The 26936-nt window shown below is 40.3% G+C and overlaps 1 protein-coding gene across 1 annotated transcript in view; it reads right to left on the bottom strand.

The window, feature by feature from the left end:
* The window catches only part of LOC126235239 (WD repeat-containing protein 46), a 76165-nt gene extending 64299 nt beyond the window's left edge, over nucleotides 1-11866 (bottom strand). Inside the window, exons 1-4 of the mRNA XM_049943974.1 lie at nucleotides 11735-11866; nucleotides 10533-10939; nucleotides 1227-1349; nucleotides 1023-1151 (exon numbers count right to left, since the gene is read on the bottom strand). Of these exons, the coding sequence (XP_049799931.1) occupies nucleotides 1023-1151; nucleotides 1227-1349; nucleotides 10533-10939; nucleotides 11735-11737 (662 nt within the window). The 5' untranslated portion in view covers nucleotides 11738-11866. The remainder of the gene's footprint in view (nucleotides 1-1022; nucleotides 1152-1226; nucleotides 1350-10532; nucleotides 10940-11734) is intronic.
* Between the last annotated feature and the right edge of the window lie 15070 nt (nucleotides 11867-26936).

The raw sequence follows: 26936 nt of genomic DNA, 5'->3' as shown, positions 1-26936 counted from the left end.
TGTAATGCTAAACTGAAAATACACAAAACTGAATATAGGCCCTAGCCATCAACTAACCAATTTTCTTGAACAGCAACTGCAAAGTAGTTTTGATTAGGCAACAACATTAAGCTGCTGCTTTTATACATAGGGCCCAAAACAAAACTTTTGTGGTGAAGCAACTGTTTACCTTATGAGATGTGCTGAAAAGTCCTGCCTCTGAATTTTTTACGGGAAAACTCATAAAAGTTTTTAAACAAAACAAGTGTTATCAACATTGTACATCTTTATTGTTCATGTATACTTATTAATTTCTCAACACAGTCACCCTGGTAAGAACCCATTTCTCTCAATGAGAGACCAGTTTGTTGAAATTGTCACTGTGGAAGGTTTGACTTCGTTGACAGGGCCACAACCTCACCTTTGCTTTCACCCCTTCATTAACTGTCAAAGTGAAGTCCTTGAAGGTGTTCTTTTAAGTTTGAAAACAGATGAAAATCAAGTGGGGTCAAGTCAGGACTGTACACATGATAACTGATGACAATGAACCTAAGATATTGGACTGTTGTAAATGTCGCAGTACTCGTGTAAGGTCTGGCATTGTCATGCTGAGGAAGATGATGCTGTGTGTCTGAAAAAACTTTTCAGTTCGAAATTTGATTACAGCACGCTGTTTCTGATACACCAACATAGTTACATTACACAATGCCATGTTACATGCTTTAATTCCGATCCTTCTCATGGCAGAGGGCTGCAAATATCTAGACATGAAGAGTAAAGATGTAGAATGTTAATAACATTTGATTTCTTCAGAAGCCTTTGAAAGTTTTCACATAAAAAATTTGGAGACCTTGCTTTTCAGTACACCCTCATATAATCATTATAAAAAGAATAAATGTTACCTTCAGTAATAATTCTTGAAAAACATCTTAACAGTAACTATGAGCATTTGTAGCACAAGTCTAACAAGTTCTTTCTCATGCTTACAACTTGTTTAATCAGGGTTTACAATTGGCTTATTTATAAATAGTAGCTTCACTTACTGAACGTCAAAGACTTCCTCCATTACGTTCATTTCACAAAACAGCTTCTTTGTAACCCAGTCAAATGCTGCAACATGACCTCTCCTTCCACCAAGCAACAAAAAGCGACCATTTCGACTGTACCTCATCCTACATATGAAGAAAAAAGTGTTAGTGCTATTGTGAAAATAAGTACTTCAAGATAATTCTGTTTTCAGTGATTACCTGTAAGACCCAAAAGGAAGTTGAAGGTCAAAATGCTTTGTAGCACTTGTGATATCAACTGAGGCTGCTATCTGGCTCTGTGTAAACTGCGTAGTTACCTCTCCTTCATCAGGAACCAGATAACTGCAAACACACAACTAATTATTGTTTTGCAACAAGCAATACTAATACACACAGAATGTTTTTCATCACTCATTCATTCGCACAGTATGTTCCATAACTCCCAATGTGATGCAGAGCTTTCCAGAATGTGAAACAATCCAGAAGCAGCCACTGGAGGCTACTTCTGTAAATTACATGAAAATTAACTTGACTATCCATCTTCTAATGAACTGTGGGTGGAATCAGAAATGAGACATTCATTCCCTTTTCACAAATAAAACATGATTAAAGGTATGTACAATACAATAGATAGTATTTCTACATAACAATATACTTTAAGGACAATAAATACTGGACTCACTCAGTCAGAAACGAAAGAAAGTCTTATGAGAAAAAGAAATGATAAAAGAGAGAACACTGATTCTCTTGCTCATATTGTGTTCAACAGAATTACTCTACACAAACAAACAAACAAACACACACACACACACACACTAATTGGGTTCTGCAATAAACTTCAGCTAGTAATAGTTAATACTCTGTTTAAGAATCACAAGATGAGGGAGTGTAATTGTAAAATGCTCATGGAAACAGGAAGTTTCCTGCCAGCTTACATTATGGTCAGACTAAACTAAACTCTGTCCAAACGGATCTCAGAAGACCCTATTGGTACTGACTGATCGCCATATCATCCTCAGTCAATAGGCATCACTATCAGGGTCAGGCAGAGATACTGAAATCCGATAATGGATTGTAAGATTTAGCCAGGAGCAGATATAAACCTGAATCACAATTTAATAATGATGAAGAGTAAACTGAAGTTTAAGAGGAGTGTCCAGAAGAATCAATGTGGAAAAAAATGGTATACAGAAGTATTTGTGGATGACAATGTGAATTTCAAGTCCTCTAGGGTTGTAGATACTGTGATAATGAATACTGCACTGCACAGTTCAGCTGACGAGGAGTGAACATTGCTAACAAATGGTCAATCAATAATCACAGAAGTTGGACAGACGAAGACACCTACAAGGAAGGTAACTGCAAACAAACTTTAATAATTTGGAAGTGCGGAGAAGCTAAGGAAAAAGTCTGCAAGAAAAATGTAATGAAACGAAAAAGAAATGGTCATCAGAAGACTGATTCAACACACCAATCAGTCAAAAACCTTCAATGAAATTAAAAGCAAGGGTGGCAACATTAAGAGGACAATGTGCAGTCCACTGTTAAATACACTGGAGAGAGTGGTTGTTTTGAGGGCTTACGGAGCATGAGACTGCGGCTGGTGGTGAATGGTGCCGGAAAACATCCTAATGGGTCAGAGGCTAGGAGTGTCTCAGTTTGACCTTCGGCCAATCAGGCAGCTGCAGAATCCCCTGACAGGCGGTCCTGTGAAGATGATAATGGAACAGAGTGTCCTCTAAGTGGAAGTCAATACTGTGATGGATGCCAACTCAATGACTCACTGATCAATGACCTGCCTGAGCAGACTGCCAATATTTATATATGCCAAGGACAGGTGGTTGTTGTTGTTGCTGTTGTTGGTGGTGGTGGTGGTAATGCTGCTGCTGCAATGTCACATCTGTCATGTGCCAACATGTCCCTGGTTTCAGTAACTAGGTGGGTTACAGACCAACAGGCAGGCAGTGGCACCCATCAGATGTTGTGGCATTATGCTGTGTCAGGTTACTTCTGCAAGTGGCACTCTTTACAGTATCAAGCCCTCTTGCCTTAATTTGTGCTGTTACAGGTGGAAACACTACACTGAAGACCTCTATGAGGGGAAAGACTTATCTGGTGAGGTGACAGAAGAAGATTCATAAGAGACTGGAGATCCAGTGTTCCAGTCAAAACAGAGCTTTAGAAGAATATGTAAGATGCCTTTGGAACTTCTAAAATCATTGGGGTATTTGGTAACCAAATGATTATTCATTTTGGTTTGTAGAATCTATGAGTCTGAGGACATAGCATCACCTTCTGGAAAAACATCATCTACACAGTGCACAAGAAAACAAGGGGAAATAAGTGTGAGAATTATCACATAATCAACTTAACAGCTCATGTATAAAAGCTGCTACATAGTAAAATATACAGAAGCACAGAAAGGAAAACTGAGCACCTGTTAGAGATGACTATCAGTTTCAGTCTTGGAAAGGTAAAGACACAAAAAGACACTCCTGATACAGCACTTAGTAATGGAAACAAAACTTGAGAAAAATCAAAACTTGTTCACAGGATTTGTGGACCTAGAAAAGTGTCTGACAATGTAAAATGGTGCAAGACAATTGAAATTCTGAGAAAAATAGGAGTAACCTTTGAGCCACAAATGACTTAAATGTTTAAAACTGAGTTGAAATTATATTTTTCTCACCGACTTGAGCCAAGTAAACTGTACTATAACATTTGTTTTTAATTTTAATGTGTCATTAATGAAAATGAATGCTAGTGTGTGTTGTTGACCCAAACAGTCATGTCACTTATTTCGGTAATTATTTTATAGTTTATATGATCTGTCTGTAGAACTAAAAGATAATGGGATACTGTGCCACAAGTACAATAAGACAGAAAAGAACTGTTCATTGCTCTTTGGAACCAGACAATATCTTAGCAAAGGAAGGTCAAGGATGTTATGATTCCTATCTGCGGACAAACAACCAAATAATCATGGTTAAATGGAATGATGCCTGTGTAACAATGGCAACAAATTTTGATCTAATTTAGCCTCTCATATTAGTTTGTAGATAACAGAAAGGACACAATGAACAGAAGCTCATCCAACAGCCTTATCTTGTAATTACAGTAAATGTATGGGCACCGTAGACCACAAAGACTGGCTCTTGTAAAACCATACACTGGAAGTGGGTCGACAGAAGCGTCCGATCCCACGCGTCGGCTTTGACCCGTGACGTAAGGGTGTTGTCGTGTGTGACGTCATGACGGCGCGGAGTTTGGTTTGAGTGTGGCTGTCTCCAGTTCTGTTTTATCTTATTTTATTTACTTTTCTGATCTGTTCGTTCTATCCCATGAGATTTTTTTTTAAAAAGACAAAAAACACTAATCAGCTACTGAAGCATCTTTATCTTCTATGGGTTGCAGGGGTTACGACCCCTGGGGAGGTGGGTGGGTATTCATGCATGGCTGTCTTCACTTACACGTTGTAGCTACGCAAGGCGTCTAAATTTATTTATATTTAGTTTGCCCCCCACCCAAAAACACCCCATTTCCCGCGCTTGTCCCGTTAGTGTCATTAGGCTTCTTGTGGAAAGTGTGTGTGTTTGTTTTTGTTTCCGCCATATTTGTGACGTCATGGGTCAAAGTAGACGGGCGGGATCGGACGCTTCCGTATTTCCCTAGAAGTTAATGGAAAAAAATTGTACTGGCCAATCTGTATTATGAAGGTTGACAAGGCAGTGAAAACATATATGTGTTCTACAACAAAGTATCTCATAGGTGGCCAAAAGCCTCATTGCCACCTTCATATCTGAAAATTAGGCAGAATGCATTAAGAAGCATCTGCATACTAGTACCATCTCTTGGAAAAAAGTTCTGGAGAGCAAGCCGTTCCTTGGGAAAGGTCACTTTATTGGAAAAAAAGGAGTGAGAAGCAGAGAAGAAATGTCTACTCCAAAATTATCCAAGGAAGCCTCTAAAATTTAATCTAACTTTATGTACTGCTTTTATTCTAGAATTTGGTAAGTAATTAAACTTCTCATTTTTCACTAAGTGATATGGCTATAATTGTAGTCTTAATTATTAATTTCCATAAATACTTGTCTTCCAACATTTCGACCAATCATAATCACATTCAACATTTTTTATTAAGTGTAACTCATTGGGCCTATAGGTTCTAATCACTGACTTTCACAGATAATCACAATTACCCATGTTTAAGGATTTTTTATAATTTTCCAAGAGTACGGAATATACTTTATTAATTGAGTGTTTAAATCAGTCATTCCCATTTTGAAATTGAGCATTTTATTTGGAATATTTCTCTCTTAAAAATAAAGTGGAATATAATTGTAAAACAGGAGAAAAAGCTGAAAGAAGACTGATTCCTTTATAGGAAACTGCATGTGTCCTGTGTCTTATTTATAGGAGAGTGATTATTTTTATTTTTGCCGGAGGGAATCAATTTAAACTTCAAATGTGTGGTTTTAGAACTTTTTAGTACTTGCCCCAAAAACTTCAAGGTACTACAAATTTTAAAATAATTTTGACATCAATGGGTTAATTAAACAGAAGTATTAGTGATATGGTAAACCAGCATCTGAACTGGATCCTAGAATGACAGGAACTAAGTCATTTTCAGTGTGGGTTCAGAAAGTGCTGTTCAATCGTTGTCTAACTCACTCTACTGGAGGAGGCAATATTACAGCGTGTCCAATGCAGACACCACCTTATTTTGTTTTCAATAAAGTTGGCTGTTCCAGCTTGAGTGCCGGCCCACAGGTAGCAGGACACCCACTCGCTGTGGTGGGCAGTCAGATGGCCAGGTTGCACTTCGTACTGCCCTAGCATTCCACCCATGGGAAGTTGTTCACATATGCACAATATGCTTACAATAAGGGCTACCTGGTATATAGCATATACTAAAAACGAATCCATTTTTTAAATTCAGCACCTTTTTCAGTTTGTTAGCGTGGCGGACCTAAAATTTAAGCGACTGTCATCTGTTGATATTGCGATTAGCGGTTGTCGCTGTCATTTGTGTATATTGTTATCAGCTAAAATTGAGTGACACGTGAAGCATTATGAAAGTGCATTTCAAGTACAGCGAATGCTTGCAGAGACTGTTTGAAGACTCCATGTAATTTTTTGTGGGTGAATGCACCTAATGTGTCAACAGTGCAGAAGCTGGTAAGGAAATCTGAAGATACAGGATCAACAGTGAACATCAAATTAGCTGAATGTCCTCACTCTCATTAATCGGTAGAGAACATTGCTCTCATGAGTGAGAGTGACACTACGAGTCCAGTAAATTCCATTTGTCGCAGTGCTAAACACTTAGCCCTTCTGAGAAGCAGTTTGCATCAAATCTTAACAAAATAATTGCATCTGCATCCTTTCACAATCCAACTGAAACAAGAGCTGAAGCAGGTAGACCTACCAATGTGTCAAACATCTGCCAATTGCATATTCACAAAACAAGAGTTCGATAGTGATTTTCATAAGAAAATACTCTTCAATGACAAGGCACACTCCCAGCTTAATCATTATGTGAATAAACAAAACTGCTTGGTCTGTGAGAAGTCTTTAACCAGATCGAGTCACTGTTTGGTGCAGGTTAGGGGCTGACAGACTAATTGGGACATACCTTTTTGAAGATGAGACTAGACTGGAAAAAGAGTGACAGTGACTGGTGATTGCTATTGTCAAATGATAACATAGTTTTTATGCCTGCAATTCCAAACACTGAATGTGGAACATATGTGGTTCCAACAGGATAGTGCAACCCGCCACACTGCCATTGAAACAACAAGGCTGCTGAGTGAATGATTCACTGCTCGCTCATCTTATCTCTCACAACGGTGGTCAAAACTAGTCACAGAGATCATGTAATTTGACACCACGTGACATTTTTTCGTGGGGCATGTCACATCTAGTGTTTACGTGAACAATCCATGAACCTTCCCGCAACTCAAGACAGAAATTAGAAGCTTCATGCGAAACTTTGCACCAGAGCCACTGAAAATTTTGTCCACGGAGTGGTTGTGTGCAGACGAAGCAATGGAGGATATTTTCCTGATATTTTGTTTCATGTTTAATGACATTCTTTGAGTTTCATATTGACATAATAACACTAGAAATTTTCAAATAAATTATGTGCTTTATTATAAAATTAAAAATTGTATTCTTTGTGGAGGCCTTCCCGACAGAGAGCTGACAGGTGCTCTCCATGTCTGTGCCCCACAGGGCAATGGTGAGAATGGCCTGTGAGAAGGGGTCAATGATTTTCTGTTGGTGTGATTATTCAAGTACGCGAGTGGTTCGCTCAAGGATCTATTTTTGAAGTGTGACTCTGTTACGTCCACAGTAAATCTTCCGTTTATTGTTTATGGAGGTTTTTACTATATTTTGCTTCTCTTCCAACCTTGCAATGGCTACTCATTGGTTGTACTGATGATGAGACCTGTGCCCAAAGTCAGGGACACTTTTCTCAATTTTAAAAGTTCAGTGACATCTCTGGATCTAACCTTTGCACGATACATTGTTACCATAACTCAACAATTTAAATGGATAAAGGCTTTGACTATACTAAAATGTGTCAGCCACAGGTCATCTGGAGCAGACCAACAATGTCTGCTCTATTCTTTAAGACTTTTATTAACCTTCTTGAATACAGATGCTCAGTTCGTACATAATGTATCTTACATCATAGATACTGTTCGCATGAAGAGATTAAGCTGGCAACAGTGACATTAAGATGAATTCATCCATACATTGCACACCCACTAATTGACAGAATAATTGTAAACTGAGAGCGAACAATGAGGCTGTTTAAGACGCATTCTAAGCAGGACCTAGTCACTCTTAATGCAGACCTTATTATTGGATTTAATCAATAGTGGAGTTGTTCACAATTTTGGATGTGTAGGAATCTCAGAATTATTTTAGATCTGTCGGGGTACAAACAAAACTGGGCACATTTTAAAGTCCATGTTTTACAGATTTTTTTTCTGAACATTGTAACTAGGCTGTAGTTTACAGTGATGAGTCTCAACAAGACAATTCCACCGTCTGCTCTGCATTATTTCTTGAATTACTCCAAAGGTTGCTTACATAATGTATTCACAGTATCTGATGCTGAATTATTTAAGATCTTGAGGGTAATGTTTGGTTATAGTATTAATAGTGTCCTGCTTGACACAGTCAAATTGTTTAAATATCTGGGTGTAATGTTGCGAAGTGATATGAAATGGAATGAGCAATTGAGGATTGTGCCAAGGAAGGCAAACGGTCGACTTTGGTTTGTTGGGAGACTTTTAGGAAAGTGTGGTTCATCTGTAAATGAAACGTATACAGGTCGCTAGTGTGACCTATTCTTGAGCCTGCTTGAGTGTTTGGGAACCGTAACAGGTAAGATTACAGGAAGACATTGAAACAATTCAGAGGTGGACTGCTAGATTTGTTACCTGTATATGTGAACAACACGTGTCACAGAGATGCTTTGAGAACTCGAATCTCAATGGAAATCCCTGGAGGTAAGGTGTCATTGTTTTGAAGGAACATTATTGAGAAAATTTGGAAAAATGGCATTTGAAGCTGCCTGCCAAACAGTTCTACTGTCACTAACATCACTAACATTCCAACATACACTGCACCTAAGGACAACGAAGATAAGATATGAGGAACTAGGGTTCATACAGTGGCATATAGACTGTAATTTTTCCCTCGTTCTATTTGTGAGTGGAACAGTAAAGGAAATGACTAGTAATGGTACAGAGTACCCTCCCCCATGTGCTGTACAGTGGCTTGCAGAGTATCTATACAGATGTACTGGGGCAGATGAGATGTAATAATACTACCAAATTTCTCATTTGCTCTGATTCCCAGCAGCTCTTCAGACTACCATATGTATACAGCAGAAAAACAAGTCCAGTCAATCAATTCTCCCTTCTTTATCAATGGTGGCAGGGAAGGAGCTTTCATTCAGTTATACAATGTGCTGTTTACATACATGCAATCACCTTGCTATTAAACCAAAGGATCATATGCCAGTGGACGATAGGGTAACTAGTACGGAGGATCAACACACTGCAGTAGGTGAAATAAGTGATATGTACACGATGTTGCTCTTCCTAGCCCATGAGGTGGGAGGAAATAATTTTAACATCACTCCTGAAAGGGTACTGACCTATGACAGATGGATTTCAGCTTTGATGAGCAGACCCAACAGTGTACAGATTTTCAGTAATTCACATTTTAACAGAACGTGCTTCATGTCATTGATAAAGTGCTGCAACCGGCTTGCAAACTGTCCTGACCACTATTTCAGGAGATGATCCACAAATGTGGTCATAATTAAGGCTCTGTGTAGCATCTGATCTTCTGCAGAGACTGTTAGGTTTAAGATTTTAAAGTGTTTTCAGGGTGGTTGGTTCCTTCATTGTTTGCCAGTAATATGGTATGACATTCTCAGTCCCAAAGTAGATATTTTAGTTACTGTACTGATATTGGACATGTATTATAATAATGGATATTATAAAATGAGTATGGCTGACCCTGGCATATGTGGTTCAGTGTGAAAGAAAGGGATTAAAAATGTGGGAGTGGATCATATTTCCATTCCATATTTCAACTTTGGAATGTAGTTTTAAACATTTAAATCACATCTAAGTATTTGAGTAAGGGCAAGTACTGGTATGACCTCAATGTTAAGCTCTCTATTCATACAACAAAGCAACAACCAACTGTGTAATACTTCTGAACTAAATTAAGTTTGAGTTTTCAAATAAAATTTCTGTATGGCACAGGAGTTGACCAGAAGGATCACTGTCATCCTGAATTGCGTTTTCTCACATCACTTCAGCAAAATACTGCAATGGTTTCTTCATGAAAACCACGCCTGACCACCTGTCCTATTCTTATAGAGCATATGTAAGTATTCTGGGTATGCCTAATTTCTGAGCTATGGATTTTTGTTACACTACCATGCTAACTCATACATGTATCACTGCAAGATGATCCTTTGAAGAAACAAATAAATAAAAAAAATATATAGTTAACTTTAAAATTTAACTAAGCATTTAAATATATTTTGGTGTCACTTTCTTAGCAGCATTTCTAACATCAATTTCAATGCTGAGTACTGAAGGTCATTTTTTTCTTCTACTTTTATAATTACAAACATCATTACAACTTTTAGAACTAACAACCTCACTGTTTAGTCCCTCAGCACCTAACCATCATCACTATTTCTTAACTCTGATAGATTATTTGCTTCTGATTTCAAGAGAGAAAATATGTACATGATGACATTAAAACACTGAACTCTCCAGATGGATATTTACAAGACAGCTTCCCATTAGCATCACAAAATTATAACTTACAATACATCTCATGAAGTGATACCTCAGACGACTTTAAAAAGATGAAAGAATATTTTCTTGCATATAATATAGCGTACATAATATACTTGCAGAGCTATCTTTCACATGAAATTCAAAAAAGGCTATACCATAGCCTACACACATTTATACTCACCCACTGTCCTCTGTCAGTAATAGCTCTGCCCTTGCTGCTTGCTCTGTTGCATATTCTATTTTCCTTTCCTGCTTACTGATTCGTTTCTTCCATACTTTAGTTTTTATACTGTCTTTATCAACTCCAGAACCTCTGCTGTAGTGCAGTAGCTTTTCTTTTGGGATAGGAGTTCGACCTTGTTGTTGTTGACTGTGGGAAATACCGGTCGCTTTCTGCTGTTCCACATTTTCACTCTTATGTATAGAATTTACTAAATCTTTAACGTCCTTGATGGACCTTTGAATTGGATCTCCTTTTATTCTTCTTGGTTTGTCATCTAGTTTTAGGATATGTGGCAAGGACTTCTTTGTCACAGACTTCTTTACCTTGTGTACTGGCTGCTCTTTCATTACAATTTTCTTCTTAGCCTTGAAAGAAAAAAAATAAATATTACCTTCAATGACGGGGCATGCTATTCAGTAGCAGGAAATCAAGGTTAGTTATTTCATAAAATATACATGTGTCCTACACATAAGCTGGAATCACTGTCTGCAAATTTTTCATTGAGACAAGACCCTAAGCTGAAAAGACACTCATCATTTATGGGATGAATCATGCAATGGTATCATGAGAATGGTATCAACAGAAAAATGTTGCCATAAGATCAGTTCACCGCAGATAATATAAAATACATATTTCTAAGAATACATTGCGCACGAGGAAAAATTAAGATTACAGCAGCTGTGTAGTCTTCAGTAAATAAAAATTGAATTACAGTTCAGTACAACATTTGCATGAATTACGTATGTGAAGAAACGAATATGAGAAAGTTGCTATTGTGTCGAACGTACCCTGACAAACCGTTTACAATGGTTTTCAGTGTACAGGTAAAGAGATAAAATTAAATATGCAACTTTCAATACAACAATCAATTCTGTTCGGCAGCTTAAATACTGAATAACGTTTGTTCCTTTCAAATGTGACCAAAATAAGATTAAATTGGGCTGCATTTCACAATGTAGATTCTGCTGTGTAAACGGGAGAGAATTATACATATGTCTCTGTTGGATTCACAAACAGGCTACGTGAAATCTTACGAAATTTAATTTACACGGGAGGAAAAGGATGGACACTTATTCTTGTATAACTCGGGAATATGATTCATTTATTCGCAGTCTTAAAATTCGTAAAATAAAACGTCTGTATGCTAACACTCAACGTACCATTATTCAAACTTCTAACATGTGTAAACGGGAAACAAAACAATCCAAATGTGACGGTAACAATACATTCGTCCACTCCTCACAATCACGTCGAAACGTAAACATAACACAGCATCACCACATGGGCGCCAAAGGCAAAGATCTTAAGAAGAAAACTTACTTCGACCTTAAAGACAAGTACTACAAAACGCCATTGGCGTGTAACTCGTAAAGCCGCACTTCACAAGCAATGAAAACTTACACATACGTCGCCTCACCATCGTCTCCGAGGGCAGAAAGTGTTTACACAAGCGTAGTGGGAATTTTTACTGGCATTCTAATCAAGACGATTTCAACTGAAATAAAGCGTGCGGGATTAAATGTAACTGCCTAGATATTACGGTACTGTCTTCTTTTCCAAAACTGATAGAAATTATTACAATCAACATAGTTGAGGATTGTTTAAATAAAAACCAACTTTTGAGCAAAGAACAGTTTGGTTTCATGTCTGGAAAGGGAACAGAAGCTGCTATAACAAAATTTGCAAAAGTACTTTTCGAGGCCCTACATAAAGGAGGACAGGTGACAAGCTTTTTCCCAGACCTCAGTAAAGTATTTGACACAGTTGATCGTGAAGTACTGCTAGGTAGATTCGAAGCACTGGGAATACGGTGGGTTGCCAATAAGTAGTTACGGTCAGACAGAGTAGAGATGGTAGAGACATACCAAATTTCAAATGGCTCAAATTGTATTGTGAAACATCTTTCAGATCAAGAATATTTGAAAGTGGGAGCCCCTCGACACCGTGTTAGGATCCCTCAATACTGTTACTCATTTGCGTTATTGACTTCCTACTATGGGCCACACAAGGAGAACCAGTGTTGTTTGCTGATGACAGAAATATAGTAATTAAAGATAGGACACCATAAAAGACGATGTGGCAGTCCACAACTGATAAAATAACAAGAAGTAACTCTTAATGTAAAAAAGAATAATAAAATGAAGTTCTATGTAAATAAAAACCTAATACAACAAAATGTAGAATACATAATGAGACCATAGAACATATTGCTGACACAAAAGTTTTAGGTGTGTATTTTGGTAAACAACGAAAATGGGGTGGGAATGAACATATCAGAGTAACTGAAAACAGAATTAGCACATCATGCTATGCCTTACAAATATTAACTACAGGCTGTAATAGCTCATGCCTAAGGATAACATTCTTTGCACACATACATTATATTATCAGTTACAGGATAGTATTATGGGGTGTAAATGTTCAGATGTGAAAAACTGTTCAAACTGCAAAAACGAGCCATCAGAATAACGAGCAAGAGTCACAGAAGGGCTCACAATATCGAACTGGTCAAAAAACAAGATATCCTGACAGTCCCAAGTGAATAGATATTTAAAACTGCGGTTTTCATACAGAAAAACAATGAACAATATGCAATAAGCGGCTCCATACACTATGGTCAAACCAGATACAGCGACTGCTTGTCACGAGATAGAATGAATAAAGCAAAGACCCAAACCACTCTGTTTTATCAAGGAGTAAAGATATATGAAAAACTATCAAAAGATATAAGAAACATAAAGGATCTCCACAAATTTAAAAATTTCTTAAACAATATTTACTAAAGAATAGTTTACACTCAGTTGAAGAGTTCATGCACTATAAAATTATTACAAATAAATAATCGTGTAGACAAATTACATAGTAGCCAAAGAAGATGAAGTAAGGAATACAATACATATATATACATACATATGCACACACACAAACATATATGTCCCATTTATCTTCACCACCATAAATAACTGTAATGTTCTTTAGCCATCAGGGGGACATCAATCAGCATGACTGCCTTCATTGTAGCTTTGTTTTTTACAAAGATATGAACAGCAGTATAACTTTTTTAAATCATACCCTGCATTTTTTATTCAGTAGTTCATTTCCTCTCCTAAAGACCTATTCAGAAATTTATCACAGTGTACCATTCACTGAAACACAACGTTATTAATTACATAACACAATATTGACTTTGAGCCCGAGATCACATACTCATCCACTTGCTGGAGTTAAGAGAAATCAAATGAACACCAAGCAAAAACATAACACAAAATTGACTTTGGCTCTCCTGTACCATTGCCCAAGAGTAGAACATTCATAGGTACTCAAAGTGGTGACCATGGACACCAATACACTGGTGCACTCGTTGAATGAAAGAATTATTTACTGCTTCCAATGTTGCCTGCTGAAGAGAATTACAAGTAAGCATGATGCGTTCTTGCATGTCCTCTGGAGCTGTTGGAATATCGCGATAGACAACGTCTTTAATGCTTCCCCAAAGAAAAAAGTGCAGAGGATTTAAATCAGGAGACCTAGCAGGCCAAGTAACGGTTTCTCCTCGACCAATCCATCTGACAGGATACCTTTGGTTCAGAATGTGACGTGCACACAAGGCATTATGTGCTGGACATCCATCGTGTTGATACCACATAAGCATTCTGGTTCTTAGCTGCACTTCATGCAGAAGAGGAGGAAGAATTCGTCAGAGGAAGTTGGCATATTCTGTGCCATTTAGATTACCATTGATGAAATAAGGGCCAATAATTGTAGTACCAAGCATCTCAAACCAGACGTTAACTCTCCATTGACGCTGTTGTTCCACCTTTCTAAGCCATCGTGGGTTGTCGCTGGACCAATAATGAATGTTCCTTGTATTTACATATCCTTCGTTTGAGAAGGAACAATCATCGGTAAATTGAACAGTGGAGAAGAAGTTTGGGTTGGTGAGGATTTGCTACTGTGTCCGCTGACAGAACTGTACACAATTCTGGAAATGATTCCCATGCAGTTCTTGATGTAGTTGTACATGGTAAGGATGGAACCGGTGACGTGTAAGAATATGATTTACACTGGTTTTAGGAATGACAATCTCATGTTCAAGTTGTCATGTGCTCGCATGTGAACAGTATAGTAACTTTGGCAGCTTCGTCTGTGTGAATGCTATGATGATTGCGTTGTCGTGGATTGAAACTTCCCGTTTCCTGGAGCGTCGCAACAAGACGAGAAAACATCCGTCGGGAAGATGGATTCTTGTCAGGATATCGCTCTCTGTACAGTTCCGCAACCTGCGTACCACTTTGCCTACCTTCAACAACAACAATAAAAGAAACGTTATGTCGATACTGTTTGTAGGAAGGACAGCCTTTTTACTGTATGACTACTCTACACAACAGTATTTAAAAGGATTAAACTACTGTTCTAAATGTAACCGTATGTAAGAAAACAGTATTGCAATTACTGTTATGCTAACTTACATTCCCCACAGACGAGTAGCATTTCTACCTTCTCTTCGTTGGTGTACATTCTACTCACACAAGTCTTCAACTGACGATGGTTGAAGGAATGACGGGTGTGCATTCCACTTATGTTTACATTTGTCCTCTGTCGACGTCAGCACGTGGATGTGTTCCATTACGCCAAATACCTGCACTAAGCGCTGGGAGCGTCAACGTCAATGTTGTGTTACGTAATTAATAACGTTGTGTTTCAGTGAATGGTACGCTGTGATACATTTTTGAATAGCTCTTTAGGAGATAAAATGAATTACCGAATAAAAAATATAGGGTGCCATTTAAAAAAGTCATACCGCTGTTCATATCTTTGAAAAAACAAAGCTGCAACGAAGGCAATCATGCTGATTGATGCATCCCTGACGACTAATGAACATTTGCTTGAAACATTTCGTAATTTTCATCTGGACAAACAGTTATTTAGGATGGTCAACATAAATTGGACACTATGAACACAGACTAGGGTTTTGCTGGTGGTTCCTGCGATGTGTTGCACGAGGTCCCGACTTGTATATATATATATATATATATATATATATATATATATATATATATATATATATATATAGTGAATCAGGAGGATAGGTACGTGTCTTGACAGGTGATAGCGTAGCTGATTCTGAACAAAAAACTTGATGTGGACATATGCCCTATTCCGAATGGTTTCTGAGATAGAACACTTTTAATGCATATTTCTATTTACTTTCAGTATTATTATTCATTGTCATTCTTTACAACATACCACAGTAATATATAGGAAGTTGAGACGAACATTTTGATACAGGTCACTTGTGGTCCATCAACTCGGGAAACTACCACAAACTGGCCTACAAAAAGTACGTAAGCTACAGTGCGCACACGTCGCGCGAGATTTTCAATTTTCTCCCGATCTCTCTGCGCAAACCGTTAGTCCTAGACAAAAAATTAATGCGACCTTTTTTTGTAGCAAATTTAATTTAGTTTAGTTTAGTCAATTGTGTACTGAGATGCGTTTTCGTTGGAGTGTGCGGTTTTCGAGTTATATAGAAGGTGGAGAAAAATTGTGTCACGAAATTTTAACCCTGGATAGCTGATGCCAGTAGGAACCAAAATTACTGATGTTGTGTAAGTCGACAACACACCATTTGTAAACTACGGAAACCTGGCGCCACAGCGCTATGGTTGTCAGTTCACACATACAAATGTCCCTCGCCCGTCACTGCCCCATCGTGACACGCACATGTGTCGAATAGGTCTTGCTGTTTATCTCCACCCCACGTCAGAAGCATTCACATGTAAGCTTCGCTTCAGAACACACACACGCCGCTTGTGATTTAGTCATGCAGTAAGCATGACGGCACAGTATTCGTTTGGAGAACAACAAGATGTGGTTTTTGTTTATGGACTAGCTGAAGGTAATGCGCATGGAGCTCAACGGTTCTATGAGGAACAGTACCAAGCAAGGCGCCACCCACACCTGCAAACGTTTACAGTAATTCACCGGCGCCTTGGTGAAACACGCTCATTAGCAGAATATCATGGTGATGCTGGAAGACCTCGAACACGAATGGATGCTGATTTGGGAGACTGTTCTCAAGCACTTCGAGGAAGCACCTACGACAAGTACTCGAGCAGTTGGACACGATGTGGGAGTCACTCATCGTTTAGTCTGGGAGGATTTGAGGCATGATGGCCAGCATCCATTTAGTTTCCACCCTGTCCAAGACCTAAATCCTGTGGAGGACTATGAACACAGACTAGGGTTTTGCTGGTGGTTTCTGCGATGTGTTGCATGAGATCCCGACATCCCCAGTATTGTGTTGTTTACCAGCGAGTGCACCTTCCATCGGGATGGCCTTAACAACACTCGAAACATTCATTACTTGGCAAGGTGACATCCTCACATCATGAACCACGGACACCAGGAACGATTTTCGCTCAACATTTGGGCAGGCATTGTGGCTGACCATCTGATTGGGCCAGTCCATCTACCTCCTCGACTTATTGGGGCAAATTCCCTTCACTTTTTACAGGAAACTCTGCCCGTCCTGCTGGAAGATGTTCCCTGGACATACGGCTACACATGTGGTTGCTGCATGATGGGGCGCCTGCACATAACAGTCGTGCTGTGTGCAGATATTTTAATGAACTCTTTGATGGCTGGGTAATTGGCAGAGGTGCTTGTAGGACTTGGCCCCCACGATCAACAGACCTTACGCCACCTGACTTTTTCCTGTTGGGATTCATCAAGGTTCTAGTTCATCCACCCAGACGTGAACCACCTAGAAATGAAGAGGAATTAATGGATCGCATTCAACATGCCGCCAATCGCGTTACCAAGCTTGTGTCATGTCAGAAGGCTTAGGTATTCAATGATGTCTGTTTCAGTTTTGTAAAGTAATTAATAGGATTAGAAATTTAATATGTTTGTAAAAATCAAATTTGAAAATTTTGTAAAGTTGTAATGCATAGAGTTAAGATTTTAGGGACTATAACATGTTCATGAATAGGATTATGCCTGTAGTGTATGATTATACAGCTTTATTATAAGAAATGAAAATTTCTTAGATTATGATTGGTATGAAAGCTGGAGATATTGAAAAAGGGGAGGATAATGTTAAATGGCGGTTTCCTCAACTTCAATACATATCCATCATCATTTAACATACATTAGGTAGGCAAAAAACAGATCAGTCTCAAAACTAAAATTTTTAAAGATAATACAATTTTAAAGATAAGCTCCAAGTGTTTCTATTTAAATTGAAATGAAAATGTAGACAACTATATTGAGAGAAAAGGAGTTTAGATGAGTTAAATAGCATTGTATAAAAATCAGAAAATTAGAAAGAATGTTAAATTCTGATAGAAAAAAGAACATAACTTAAGAGCTCAAATCCATGGATATGAAATCAAGTATAATGTGAAATAGAACGATAAATAGACTAGATCAAACCACTGTCTAAGGTATACAAAATATTAAAATAGGAAGTTGGTCAGTAAATAGGTCAACTGCTAGAGTCAGCAGTTGCAGACAATTCTGCACTGACTTCAATTTCTGAACCATTGATTGACCCAGCACAAAACTGAACATGGTAGGAGGAGGATATGTAAGCTGGCTGAATAAATGATGGTCAATTTCACACCTTACATAATAGTTTTATACACTGTAATAGGAAGGTGAACATGACACCTAACTTACTTTGGTGGTTATGAGCAGATTTGCCTTTAAGTACGCAATGCAAAAGGGATGATACTCAATGGAAGGTATTAACACACCACTCCTATATAATGCATATCAATGAGCAGAAGTTGACACAACCAGTGAAAGGAAATGTTTTGTGTGGAAGCCAGCACGGGCAGATGCAGGGACCACACCCTGTGAGGCATTTCAGAAAGCTCTTAGGGGGGAGCGTCCCACAGCGAGATTCAGCGACCGTACAGGTGACACATACTGCAGGGCGAGTAACGGGCCGCCAGAAGTAGAACAGAAAGAAGCTTTACAAAACTGCATTTCGAAATGCCAAAGGGACACAAACAAAACCAGTGATGCATTCGGTCACATGAAATGCAAGTGGTACACACATGATAGACACATGTAACTTTAGGCGTTGGGAGCAGGCACAAAATGTCCGATTGGCGGAAACGCAACCCAGAAAGAGTAAAGTGCCGAGATTTCGATGCAGTTTAATGGTAGGACCCTTGCGATTGGTAGAGAGAGTTTGCACAAAATAAGAGGAACGCTCCTATTGGTCAAAAACAGCCATGACGTGGAGAACGAAAGAACCCAGGTGGGGAGAGAGTTCGTCTACGAGAAAGATGAGAGCGAAATATTCGTGGGCTCTTCTCTGAACTGGCGTTAAGTTCAGAATGGAGCACATAACGCTGTGTATGATGCACAGGCAAAATTTGTGTGAACACTGCATTCACAGCGGCTGACCTCCAGCTAGAAATTAGCTGTAGCATCGTTGAGCTCCAACTGTGGAGAAACGAACTGGCAAGTTAGTTAAATGGTCTTGCGAGGACTGAGGGGGCATTATAATATCCCCACTGCTCCAGCCATGCGCGTGTATATTGCCATAGTCTGAGCCTATGGATGAGTTCATGTTTTCTTGCAAAGAGGGAGAGTTTCTGCTAAAAATTCAGCAAAGGCTTAATTAGATTTTACAGGAATTTTAGTGCACGAGAGCAGCCATGCAGACCACAACTCATCGCAGTTCAGGTAAACGTAAGCTTGTTTGTTCACCAGCTTGCGTCCACTGTAAACTCGAGCGACCTTGGGTAATCTTTTGCTCGAGTTGTCACAAAATTAACCATCGTTGTAGACTTGATTGTCATCATAAAAATAGTACCGAACTTTGAACGGGAATGAGATGATTTATAGTAGTACTGGCCAATATCATAATGTAATCATAAGAACAATTTTGTAAAGAAACTTCTAGTTAAAATTTAATATTGTTGTGTTTAGGATTATTTAACTTTCTGAGAGTTAAAATTTAATACTGTTTTGTTTAGGATTAGCTCAGAGGACGAGATGCGTCATTTTCAGAACTGTTTTAACATTGTCACATTGTCAACTTTGTAAAACTGTGTATTTCCGTGACAAAATTGCAATATTAAACAATGTCATTACAGCTTACACAGTTGTGTTCAGTCTTAAAATAAGAAAACACCTAACCATACCCTTACAATATCTGGCGACAGCTGTAAACGGGCGCGTAGCGGATTAAAATAGGGGCACTGAAGTAAAAGGTGTCTCACCGTCCACGATTGAGAACAGTGGGGACAAAGTGGGGGAGGATCGCCACTTAAAAGACGTCGAGGGCTAAAAAGACAGTGTTCAGTCCGGAGTCTAGTTAAAATTACCTCCTCCTGACGACGAGGCCGGGAGGAAGTTGCACGCACAGGGAAGAGGTTTTATGTCCTGTAATTTATTAGCCTGAAGTGCAGACCAGTGTGTGTGCCATAAAATGCTCTTTAGTTCGCAAAGGGAACCATGTGAACAGCGGACCGAGGAAGAGAGACAGCAGCCTTTGTTGCTTTATCGGCTGTCTCATTTCCGCGTATACCAACATGCCCTGGGATCCAGAGGAATGCCACAGTGATGCCCCCCCCCCCCAAATGAAACATGTGGTGGCTGTCCTGAATTAAGTGGACCAGAGGGTGACCGAAATCTAATAGGGGTTTTGTCAATAATATAGGCGCTCCTGACACCAAAGGTGGTCTTGGAGCTGTCAGTGTAAATAAATGTGGCATACTCCATTTGTGTGCATAGAGCCGGAAATGCCCGAGGATATACTATTGGGGGGGGGGGTGCTATCCTTGGGAAGATAACAAAGGTCAAAGGTCACGGAGAAGGTGGGTCAGGAGGCAAAGCCAGGGTGGCGTTGTAGCCCCATCCGTCAAGAGAGTTTTAGGAAATTGGAAGGAAAGTGAATGTAGCAGTTGACAGAAACAGACTCCCAGTGGTAGTAGAGAGGAAGGGCTGCCTGCACACCCCAGATCCAAGGAGGCGTCGAAAAAAAGGGCATGCGTTGGATGAGCACGCATGGAAGAAAGATGACTAATGTAACGATTCAGAAGGACAGCTCGCTGACTGGACAGCAGAGGTTCAGCAGTCTCAGCATAAACGCTCTCCACATGTCTAGTGTAAACAGCTCCAGATGCTAAACGCAATCCACGGTGGTGGACAGAATATAGACGCCGAAGAATAGATGGCCATGCAGAGTAGTAAACTATGCTTCCATAGTACAATTTCGAACGCACTAAGGCGCGATATAGGCGGAGGAGAACCACTCGGTCCGCTCCCCAGGAGGTACCACTCAGAACACAGAGGTTGTTGAGGGATTGCAGACAGCGAACCTAAAGATAGGAAATGTAGGAAGACCAGCACAGTTTTCTATCAAACATAAGTCCCTAGAATTTGACGACGTCCGCAAATGGAAGGTCAACAGGGCCTAGATGTAGGGAAGGCGGAGAAAACTCCGCATGACGCCAAAAATGTACACAGATGGTCTTACTGGGAGAAAATCGAAAGCCGGTTTCGATGTTCCATGAGTGGAGGTGATCGAGACTTCCTTGAAGACGTCGTTCAAGAAGACTGGTCCGTTGAGAGTTGTAGTAGATTGCAAAATGGCTGACAAAGAGGGAGCCCGAGACATCAGGATGATGGAGACAATCCATAATTGGATTGATGGCAAGGGAAAACAGAACAACACTTATCACGGAGCCCTGGGGCACCCCGTTTTCTTGGGGTAAGGTACAGGATAGAGTAGTGTGGTGTCACCGCCAGACACCACACTTGCTAGGTGGTAGCCTTTAAATCGGCCGCGGTCCATTAGTATACGCCGGACCCGCGTGTCGCCACTGTCAGTGATAGCAGACCGAGTGCCACCACACGGCAGGTCTAGAGAGACGTACTGGCACTCGCCCCAGTTGTACAGCCGACGTTCATAGCCATGGTTCACTGACAAATAAGCTCTCATTTGCCGAGACGATAGTTAGCATAGCCTTCAGCTACATTTGCTACGACCTAACAAGGCGCCGTATTCAATTGATATTGAGATTCTATTAATGTATCATCAAGAGCGATGTTCTACAAATGTGGATTAAAGTTAAGTATTCCAGAAGCTACGTACTTTTCTTTATAGCATTCATTACGTATCCTGTTTCAGACCTCACGCCAGCCTGCGTGAGTTTAAGCGCGTACCTTTCGGCTTCCTCTCATAGTGTCTAGGCTGTCTTGTCTAGACACAACAAGTAGTATTCACTTGCATCTTAAATGTGTGCTCTGTCATAAATTCACCGATGAGAAGGGGTAGCCGACCTCGAAAGCCCCAAGAGAACACTGTGTGGAGGTTGCCTGTCCTCCAACAGGTATCATATGCCCTCTCCAGATCAGAAACTATAGCTACCATTTGGCGTTTCCTGAGAAAATTGTTTATGATAGAAGTGGAGAGAGCAACAAGATGGTCAACTGCAGAACGATGCTTTCGGAAACCACATTAAGCAGTTGTTAAAAGGTTTTGGGACTCCAGCCACCAGCCTAAATGGCAGTTTACCATACACTACAAAACCTTACAAACACTAATCGTGAGAGAGATTGGGTGATAGCTGGAGGGGAGATGTTTGTCCTCTCCAGGTTTTGGAACAGGAATGACGATAGTTTTCTGCGGTCTTCTGGGAAAGGTATTGTGGACCCAAAGGTGATTATAAAGCGAAGGAGGTAGCACAGACTAGAGTATGATAGACGTGGACACCATCTGGTCCCAGAGCAGAAGAGCGAGAGCAGAGGGCATGTCTGAGTTCCCGCATAGGAAAAACGGCATTATAGCCTTCGCGATTTTGAGCTGAAAAAGCAAGAGGTCGCTCTTCCCATACGTTTCTTCAGGAGAAACGCTGGTGGGTAATTGGAAGAGCTCCAAATATCAACAAAGAGTCGTCCCAGTAAGTTAGAAATTGCGACTGGGTTCACTAAGTTATCCTGCATGACAGTTAGCCCAGAGATAAGGGAAAAACTGGACGTGCCCGATATGTTGGATTCGACTCCAAACAACTGATGAGGGAAGGAAGGTATTAAAGGAGCTGGTAAAGAAATCCCAGCTTGCCTTCTTGCTATCGTGTATGACGCAATGGCATCGCACACGTGACTGCTTATAGCGGGTACAGTTGGCGAAAGTAGGACAATGGTGGAAAACGCGAAGAGCACGTCTTCGCTCTCGTATTGCGTCACGGCATGCCTCGTTCCATCAAGGAACTGAGGAGGGCTGGGGCGATGGGGAGGTACGAGGTATTGAACTTCCCATTGCTGTAAGAATAACTCCCATAACATGAGTGACCTGATCGTCGATGCTAGGAAACTGACGGTCATCAAATGTTGCTAGAGAGGAGAAAAGCGTCTTGGGCACATAGATGGCAGTTGTGGCTGTAATTGAAGGACACATGGAAAATAGTCACTCGAGTGTGTATCAGCAAGAGCGAACCATTCAAAGCGCCGAGCTAACCGAACAGCACCGACAAAACAAAAAGGTCCAAATGAGAGTAGGTTGTTGTGGAGGCAGGCAAAAATGTAGGTTCCCCAGTGTTGAGGCAAATAAGATCTACTTGGTGGAAGAGGACAATCAGTAGGGTCTCAGACAAGGATGCGGAGATTCCCAAAGCAGGTGGTGGGCATTGAAGTCCCCAACCAGCAAATAGTGGCGTGGGAGCAACCAAGGAGATGAAGGAGATCGGCTCTAGACACTGGTGTGGACGATTGTATATGGTACAAGAAGAGAAGGTGAATTCAGAAAGGGAAAGATATACAGTGACAGCTAGGAAGGAACTGTGTAAGTGGATTAGGCGACAATGGATAGTATCATGGAGAAGAATCATAAGTCCTCCATGTGACAGAATGCCAGCAACAGAGGGGAGATCAAACCAGACTGATTGGAAATGAGGGAAGACAAAGTGATCATGGGGACAGAGCTTTGTTTCCTAAGACAGAAGATGACCGGGGATTAGGATCGTAAGAGGATCGACAGTTTATCCAGATTGGAGCGAATTCCTTGGATATTCCAATGGATAACTGACATAGGGTGGATGAAGAAAGGAAAAATCTCACCACGGTTGCCATCAACTCAGCAACTGCTGAGAGCCAGTGGTCAACAGCATGGAATAGCATTCAGACAGAGGCAGAAGATCCAGATCCATAGGTCGTTTGGGGGCACCTCCTGCCGCCAGTGATCGGCTGGTTGATTGGCTGCGAGTGGTGTGTCTTGGCGACTTGGAAGATGGCCGAGGGTGGCTACCACTGGGTGGTGCTGTAGCAGAGACACGCTGTGGTGGAGAAGAAGAGGAACTGTTTTTCTTATGAACCTTTTTGGAAGCAGGGTGTTGAGATGAAGGAGGAGTTAATGGTTGTGAGGTCTGGGTATGTAAAAATTTTTCATGAGTAGGCCCTTTTTTGGAAGTCTGGACGTCCAAATTTGGGGCTCATGATTTAGCAGGAGCCGATGAAGGCTGAGCCTTAGAGTGAGCAAGTGATAGTGGGGAGGTTGAACAGGCCACCTTTGGGCTGTCTGATATGACGACCATGGTGCTAAAGGTGAGATCGCAAGTCTGCATGGCTATCTCCTTAGGAGGTCGAGGAGAGGTGAGGACAGTGCTATATTTACCCGTTGGGAGCACAGTGGGCTTTCTACTGGCGAGTAGCTTACGAGCAAAAAAGGTAGACACATTTTCCTTCACTCGGAATTCCTGAATAATTCGTTTATCTTTAAAAACAGGGCGATCTCTAGAGGAAGCAGCGTGGTCGCCCATTCAGTTAATGAAACTAGGCGATAGGGGTGGACGATCACCCTCATGGGTATCCCTACCACAGGTAACGCATTTGGCTATATTGGAACACGAGTGTCTGATGTGATGAAATCTCTGACACTGTTAGCAATGCGTAGGGTTGGGGATGTAAGTGCAAACAGAAATTGTCTCACATCCCACTTTAATGTTCGATGGAACTTGAACTCTGTCAAACATCAAGAAGAGAGTGCATGTTGGTACCAATTCCTTTTCAACCCTTTTCATTACTCGATGTACGGCCGTTTTTCCTTCATCTGAGAGGTAATTTTGAATGCCCTCATATGATAATCCGTCGAGTGATCTTGTATAAACGACCACACGAAATGAGTTTAAAGTACAGTGTGCTCCCACCCGGACAGGAAAGGTGTGTAGCAGTGTAGTTCGAAGCACTTTTTGTGCTTGGAGGGGCACTGTCTGTTTCTAACAACAAGATGCCATTTTGTAACTGGGAACAAGGCTTTACAGGACCTGCAAGTGCATCGAGACCTTTCTGAATAAGGAAAGAGTTACAGTTAAGAAGTCTTGACTTTCGTCAGATCGAGAAACAACTAGGAACTTTGGCACTGATGGAAGAATCTTTTCTGGCTGAGAATCATCTAGCTTTCCCTTGTGGGCAGTAGTTGTATAAGTAGAAGAAACCATTGCGAAAGTATCTCCCATGATTAACGGCATCTCCATTGTCGTGCTCCTTCCTAGTGGGGCCCCCTCTGAGGGCATTCCCATCTTAGGTGATTGTCTACACCTCAGGTCAAACCTCCTGAGAAATGGATGGAGAAACCAATCGGCATCCTGGTAAAGTACCAGCTTGGGTATCATCCGTCCCTGGGCCTGGCCTTTACCAGGGGGTACATATGTGTCCTACTTGTCTAACCAGGGCGGAGAATTACGCGTTACCCTGTCACTGACTAGGCATGGGAACACATGGGTCGGCCTTCAGGCACACACAGGGAGGAAGGAAAGAAAAAGGGAGGAACAAGGAAAAAGAAAGAAGAGAAGGATTCTCAAACGTAGCAGCGGAGAAGAAGGTAAGGAGAAGAATCAAGGAAAGAGAAGGATAAAGTAAGGACAGATACTTTACATTGTAGGGATAAAAGAAGAGAAACCACTTCATTCATACTCAAGCGTCCGTCACTGGATGGAGGCATAAAACATACTCCTATAGAGAGGGAGAAGGGGTCGTGAAGGGGCGGGGGGGGGGGGGGGGCGGGGAGAAGGATCGAGGACAGGGAGGATGTGGAAAGGCAAAGTATGCAGTCTGGAAATGAATGAGAGCTGCATGAGCTCGAGGCCCCGTGCTCGCCACGCACATATCCACAAAAGAGTTGTGGACCCCGCTGGGGGAATTTTGATACTATTTTCTAACTTTTTATATAACAAATGGTATCTCAAAATGTCACTTTCACCATACAGTATTGGACTAAACTAACTGATGTCATTCTGATGTCTCATTTAGTGTGAGCATTCCACCACTGGAAAGTGATGTAGCCTGACTTCTGTTCTGTTCCACTGAAGTCTAGCATGAAACAGCCTTACAGATCACTGTCACGCAAATAGTGGATACAAAAATGGATTTCTTGTATAAATCATTCGGGGGCTTCAAACAGTGTTGTTGTAAGCAAATACAGTGTTGTTTGAAAAATAAATGAACGAGTAAAAGTAATTTTGAAATAATTTTCAATTATATTTCTTGCTCTACTCATAAATATGCAACATGACATGGCAGCTACAAATAACTCTGCCAACTGTAGACCTCTTCATTATCACTATAGTAGACTTATTTCATTCCTAAAAGCGTAACTTCCAAATTTTTATATCAAAATCTCTGCATTGTTTTTATTTGTAGAGTCTATCAAGGATCTGTTAACTCATAGGCGTTGTAAATTTAACATTTTCTTTACTTAATTTTGCAATCAGACTTCAGTGATTGCATTAATGAGAACACTTTTATTTCAATGGGATTTTAATTAGGTCAAGTGTAGCAGTAAATCTCTGAAGACACAAATAAATTTCTCCTTACACTTCTTCGTAATGTTCACCTTGAATGACTAAAGCAACAAATTATTATCATTATAATGAAGTTAAAATACATTTAAAATGTTGACTATTCTATTAACGTGAACTTCAGCAAGTGTACACTCTCTGTTAGAATGCTTTTGGAATTAGGTACATTACATCATTTAAATGATGCTGTGTTAATTTATTACAAATCAGTAACTATAAGTAATTACTGAAGACCAGAATGGGATTCCTACCAAAAGTTTTAAGAACATTTTGCCATTTTGCAAACTGATTATTTACTTAGTTGAAGGCAAAACCCATATTTTGCCAAGACACTAATTGTTCATGAACAAGACAGTTCAAGACATGGCCTTGCTGAACGAAAGAAAGTGGGATGGTAACAGATCCACACATAAGTAGTGGCTGAAAGTCTTGGGCAATAGTGGGGGTAGGCGCATTTCTTTTAAGAAGGGGTTTTCCCTTAATATGTTATAATATTCAACCACAAAAACACTGCTCAAAGAAAGGTCAGGAGAAGGTATGTGTT

The sequence above is a fragment of the Schistocerca nitens genome, chromosome 1 (genome assembly GCF_023898315.1).
Source record: "Schistocerca nitens isolate TAMUIC-IGC-003100 chromosome 1, iqSchNite1.1, whole genome shotgun sequence".
Classification (NCBI taxonomy): Eukaryota; Metazoa; Arthropoda; class Insecta; order Orthoptera; family Acrididae; genus Schistocerca; species Schistocerca nitens.
Note: the sequence above shows the minus strand (reverse complement) of the source record. Positions and strands in the feature narration are given on the sequence as shown.